Source organism: Aptenodytes forsteri, unplaced genomic scaffold (genome assembly GCF_000699145.1).
Source record: "Aptenodytes forsteri isolate BGI_AS27 unplaced genomic scaffold, ASM69914v1 Scaffold245, whole genome shotgun sequence".
NCBI lineage: Eukaryota > Metazoa > Chordata > Aves > Sphenisciformes > Spheniscidae > Aptenodytes > Aptenodytes forsteri.
In genome coordinates this window covers 2,846,820-2,852,437 of record NW_008795686.1, presented here as the reverse complement: position 1 = coordinate 2,852,437, position 5,618 = coordinate 2,846,820, and the positions used below count along the sequence as shown (strand labels likewise).

At 38.9% G+C, this 5,618-nt stretch overlaps 1 protein-coding gene across 1 annotated transcript in view; it reads right to left on the bottom strand.

Annotated features, from left to right (window-relative positions):
* The window catches only part of ELOVL4 (ELOVL fatty acid elongase 4), a 42,761-nt gene extending 39,080 nt beyond the window's left edge, over nt 1–3,681 (bottom strand). Inside the window, exon 1 of the mRNA XM_009282729.1 lies at nt 3,625–3,681. Coding sequence (XP_009281004.1) covers nt 3,625–3,681 — 57 coding nt within the window. The remainder of the gene's footprint in view (nt 1–3,624) is intronic.
* Between the last annotated feature and the right edge of the window lie 1,937 nt (nt 3,682–5,618).

The following is a 5,618-nucleotide window of genomic DNA, read 5'->3' as shown; positions in this document are numbered from 1 at the left end:
CTTAGCAACAACTAAAACATCAGTGTGTTATCATCAACGTTATTCTCATCCTAAATCCAAAACGCAGCACTGTACCAGCTACTAGGAAGAAAATTGACTCTATCCCAGCCAAAACCAGGACACTCACAAAATGTGTAAGAGTTTTCTTGTACATTTTCATGCAGTGGCTGCTCTAAAGTTTTTTAGTTGGCAGGGTTCTCAACAGAAATTTTTGTAGCAGTTGTGTGTGTGTGTGTGTCTAACACAATGGTGTTTTAAGAGAACAAAATGAGCAGAAAAAGATAATACAAGATAAGAATATTTAGTTGTTGAAATCAGAAAAACAGCCATTACCTTGTAAAGGACCTTGAAACTGTCTTCTGCAAGCTCCTGTCCACACTCAGCCCAAGTTGCCATACGTCCATCCCTCCGGCCTTGGGATAGGCAGGGAAATCCCCAGGGAGGGCTGCTGTGCAGGCACACCGTGCTTCCTGCTGGGGTTTGCACTGCCCATGGCAGGGTGTTGTGGTGCTGGGCTTGGTGTTAGCCTGTGAGCCATTCATTCTTAGCGCAAGAGGCAATTAATACTCGGGAAGATTTTAGCAGGATTACAAAGCTCTGGTGGGAATTAAGTCACCTGTCCCCAAGGTAGGAGTCACAATTCTACATGGCAGCTAAATGGACTCCCAGAAGGGAAGGTGACACCCTAAACTGTTGTGCTTTTTAAAAGGCAGCTATTGCATATGAGTAGGTGCACAAAATATGCATATTTTATCTGCCATGCACATTTTATCAACCTCGCATTTAGCCACAAACCTTTATTTTGCCTCAGGTCTTGTCTCAAAATTTTAGGCCTTATCTGTGTAATGGAGAAGGATGCTTAAAACCAAAACCTGGGAAACCTGACACTGGGGGAGAATCTATTTGTTAGAGGCAATATTAAAGTATGCCCAAATGACAAAGACCAACCAGATACTGTAATACGTGCCCAAAAGTCATAGGAACAGAGGTGCTCATGGACACAGAATAATAGCTCTGTATCTCAATTACCTCAAGAATTCACAAAGGAACAGTTATATCAGATCCTCAACTTGTATAAATGAACAGGACTCTGTGGACTGCAGTAGAGTCTTTATGGACACCTATTTTATGTCTTTTATAGGCAGAAGCACCAATAGAAATACAATACTTGCCTTTTCATTGAGAAAGTGGCAACTGAAAATGTGAGGGATGCCAAAGATGCTGCACTAAAAGAGCACAATAAAACGTTTATAATTATATTAACATACTCTGAGGATCAATTTATTAATACATGTCAACATGAAAAAAATATTTTTTTTAAATAAAGTTGTTGACTAATAAAATTTGTTTTTATTTCTTCCTAGCTGATTCTAATAACAAAAGAATTGGGCTTCTTTTGTCTACTCCTAGTAAGCCATAGGATTTGAAGATGGAAAGCAAAAGAGGCAAGTAGCAATAACAACTCTGAACTTCAACGGAGAGGACTTCAGGGAGATTCCTGGTGTGCTAGTTCCCAGGGGCTGCTGCTTTGAAAGACAAAGGGGCCCAGGAGAGCAGGTTGATATTCAGGGACAACCTCCTCAAAGCACGAGAAGCATCCACTTCTGTCTGCAGGACATGATGAGGGTGTGAGGAGGCCAGACTAGCTGAATGGGGGACTCCTGACTGGGCTTGGAAAAAGGAAGCCTACGGGGGATGGAAGCAGGGATGGGCTGCTCAGGAGGAATAAAGAAGGAATGCCCAAGCATGCAGAGATTGAATTAGGAAAGCCAAAGCTTAGCCAGAGTAAAAACTGATGAAGGACATGAAGGGTTACAAGAAGGAAAGACTGAGGGAGCTGGGTTTGCTCAGTCTAGAGAAGAGATGGCTTCAGGAAGAACTTATTGCTGTCTACAGCTACCTCCTGGGAAGGTGCAAAGAAGACAGAGCCAGACGCTCCTCAGAGGTGCACAGAGGAAGGATTAGAGGCAAGGGGCAGAAGTTGCAGCTGGGAAAAAGATATTCAGAACCCAACCAAAGGGCCTGAACTATCTGCTCCGACTTCAATGTTATCCAAGGTTTGAGCAGAGGACTGAATGATCTTGAGATCCCTTCCAACCTGAATTCTTCTGTGATTCGCCTTCAACTGCAGAAGTTAAATCTTCCCTCCCTTAACTCCAGATGTTAATTTTCATCACTTTTAGTAAACTTCAGCACTCCAATCTGAGCAGACTGATGGTGAGCTGAGGTTGGTACTATTTCGCACATCATCCCTTGCTTAGACTTGTACAACTTTCTGTATATATTGTTAATACTTTTAAACTTGTTCTTAAGAACATAGCCTAAGGAAATGCTAGGTAATGCATGATGATATTACTATGAAGTAAATGTAAGTACACCCTCACCAGCACATAGCAGTTTCATTTTATTCTTTTTGTCTGTGCCTCATTGATTTCACTTTAAATTTCTGAGTTTCCACACTCCACGTGGCAGCAGCTGAAATGATCACAACCATGGGGCTGTTTGTGCTAGACAGAAATCTGGCAGTTGGACTAGATGATCATTGTAGGTCCCTTCCAACTGAAGTATTCTATTCTATTCTATTCTATTCTATTCTACCCTACCCTACCCTACCCTATACTATTGAGAATAAGCTGTCTGTACGTCCCATTTAAGTTGACAGCTAATGAAAGGGACTTGAATCTGTAGCTTCTGGAACAAGAGTAAACGTTGTACTTATTGTAAGAATGTAAAAATGTCCAAGCAAAGGTAAATTGTGTCTGGTAGAAACCAACAGCAGAATAGAAAGTAACAGCAGGAGAAGCCAATGAACGGTAATTCTCCAATAGACTTCCCTAACTGCTAGCAATCTGTGACTGTTTGATCTATCTTTGAAGTGAGTTTTATGGGCATCCTTAAACAACAGAACAATCAGCCTTATTTCAGCACCAAAGAAAGAACCCTGTCTGAAACATTGAAAAGGGAATTTTAAAAAGCATGGAATATGTTAAGACTGTAGCTACTTGGTAGCATAATCTTCTGGGGAAGGAAAATATTTTCTTTGCTATTCTAAGAAATTTTTTAGCATGTCCAAGAAATTACGGATGACTCGATTTATCTGTATTTTCCAAAATCCTTTAAAGAGATCAGTGAAAGTATGTTAAAGAAAAAAAAGTTGCTATAATGCAGTATAACAACATACATCAGAGACTGGGTAAGAAAAAAAAATAAAAGTAGTAATGTACAGTTAACTCTGAACATGAAAATGGCTATCATACAGTCAAAAGTTAATAGATGTACTTATGGTATATAGTAGCATTCATTATACCAGCATGCTCTAGAAAGGGTATCTGTAGGTACAGGGCTAGCGCCAGGGATGTATTAAAAGTCCACAGAGGCTATTTAGCTACAGAAAGGAAATCTTACTTCCAGGTATTTTACAGTTTCACACAGTACAATATTGGTACCTAAAGAACAATGCCCTGTAGGACACTATCTTATTATAAGGGGATCTGTCTCCTCTCTTTTACTGATGCAGGGGTAAGGGAGCACACCAGATAATTCTGCCAAGGTGCAGGTCCATGCATAACCCAGTGCCAGCCCAGAACTGGTCAGCGGCTGCAGCACAGAGGACAGCCCTCAGACCTGCTGGCTGTCGTGTCGAGAACCAGCTGAAACGTCCGTCTTGGTTGCTATCACCATCCCCGCTCTCTTTTCAGCCCAGACTGGCTGCCTATCAAATAACCTCCATCTAAATTTCTGCAGCCAAAGCAAAAGGAAAGTCATATCTTTTATCTCTCTGGCATACAAGAGTTTCCATTTCTCTTCTATTTTGAAATAAGTACTTATGAGTTGTTATTTATCATCATTTTTTTCTTGTCTGAATGTCCCATTGCAGCTTTTAACTACCTGTTATACTTTCTCTGCCCTATTGTATCTACTGCCAGTAATCTCTTCTCTATGTAGCTATTCATATGTTTTCATTTAGTAACCTCTTGATTTTTTATTGGATTGCAAACCAGATTAGTCTTATTTTGACTGCTATTGTTAGGCATATATTCCAGATGTTATATCATTCACCAAAGTTTTTGCAAGTTTTCAGTATTTTTTTAGAAGTGTGAATGCCAGATCTCTCCATGGTATCTCAGAAATGGTCTTACTACTTACAGCTGAATGGCTCTCCATTTGCAGTTACCCTTTTTGTTCTGTCACTTAACTACTTGTTAATCCACATAATTTAAGTAATTTTTGCATCTCTATTTTTTTTTTCATAAACTCATGCAATTTAGGTGCCTACAGAAGCTTTATCTTACATACTAGTACCATTACCTTTATCGGTCAGACTTTTGATCTTCAAATAGCAGAACCTATCTGACAAAATCTGTATTTCATAATACCAGGCTGATGGACATTAATTGCTTATGTATTTTATTTTCTTTCTCATGGCATCCTATTTCTACCTTTTTAATTGAGTCCTGAATCCATGTCATGTTAATGAGCTACAAGCTTCTGAAATCAATCAGTTTAACATTTGGACGTGTTTTCCCTAATGCACTTGAAATTCATGAGTGGTTCAAGGTTAGAGAAAAATCGACTTCAATCTTTCAGAGAGTTCTTTGACCAACTATTTTAATACTCTTGGAAAGTGAGTTCTCCAATCCTATGTCTTTTTAAAAAATTACCAATATAACTAAAGATCTGTGTCCAGTTAATTAGAATATTACTTCCAGTGTTTCAAGTGCGACAGCTTTACTTAGTGACTTGTGAAGTGTGGCTAGTTGGGATGCAAATTGTATTCTGTTCCATGTGTGTTGCATTTAATGTGTCAGAAATGACAGAAAAGTTGTATGGCAACTAAAAATGAAATCTATTCCTAGCTGTATTTTGTCTTTTTTTCTGATATGTGCAAAAGTATCCTAGAACACAGATTACAATTATGTGACGTGTCCTGAGCTATACTTCCAGTACATGCTATCTCACAGTATATCATACAGGATTTATGATCTGTTAATGTTAATACTCCCAAATTTGCTCACATTCACGAATGATACAGGTAATACATACTGTAAAGGAATATTTGTGAATGTACAGATGTGACAATAATCACAAATATGCTACTGTATAGGAATTGCAATACCGTGATTAATAATAATAACAGTAGTAACAATACAGCCAGAATATCCCTCATGGTCATCACAGGAGTGTTTGCAAAACTGCTTTATTTAGAGAATCAAACACTAAACCATATATAGCATATATAGCAACTTTTTTTGCCACTTGGGTTCAGATTCCCTATGAGTGTATAGGGTTTTTTCCTGCATGACAATATTAAACATGTCAGAATAGCTTTCAGTATATCCTAAAATCTAAATACTCTGTATGTCTAGCACATGTATGAATGGAATTTCATCCATGAATGGAATACATCCAGTGTATAACAACTATGGATTATAGGAGGTTGTCGTGGTTTAACCTCAGTCGGCAACTGAGCACCACGCAGCTGCTCACTCACTCCCCCCCCGCCCCGGTGGGATGGGGGAGAGAATTGGAAGAGCACAAGTGAGAAAAACTCGTGGGTTGAGATAAAAACAGTTTAATAATTGAAATAAAATGATGATGATGATGATGATGATGATGAT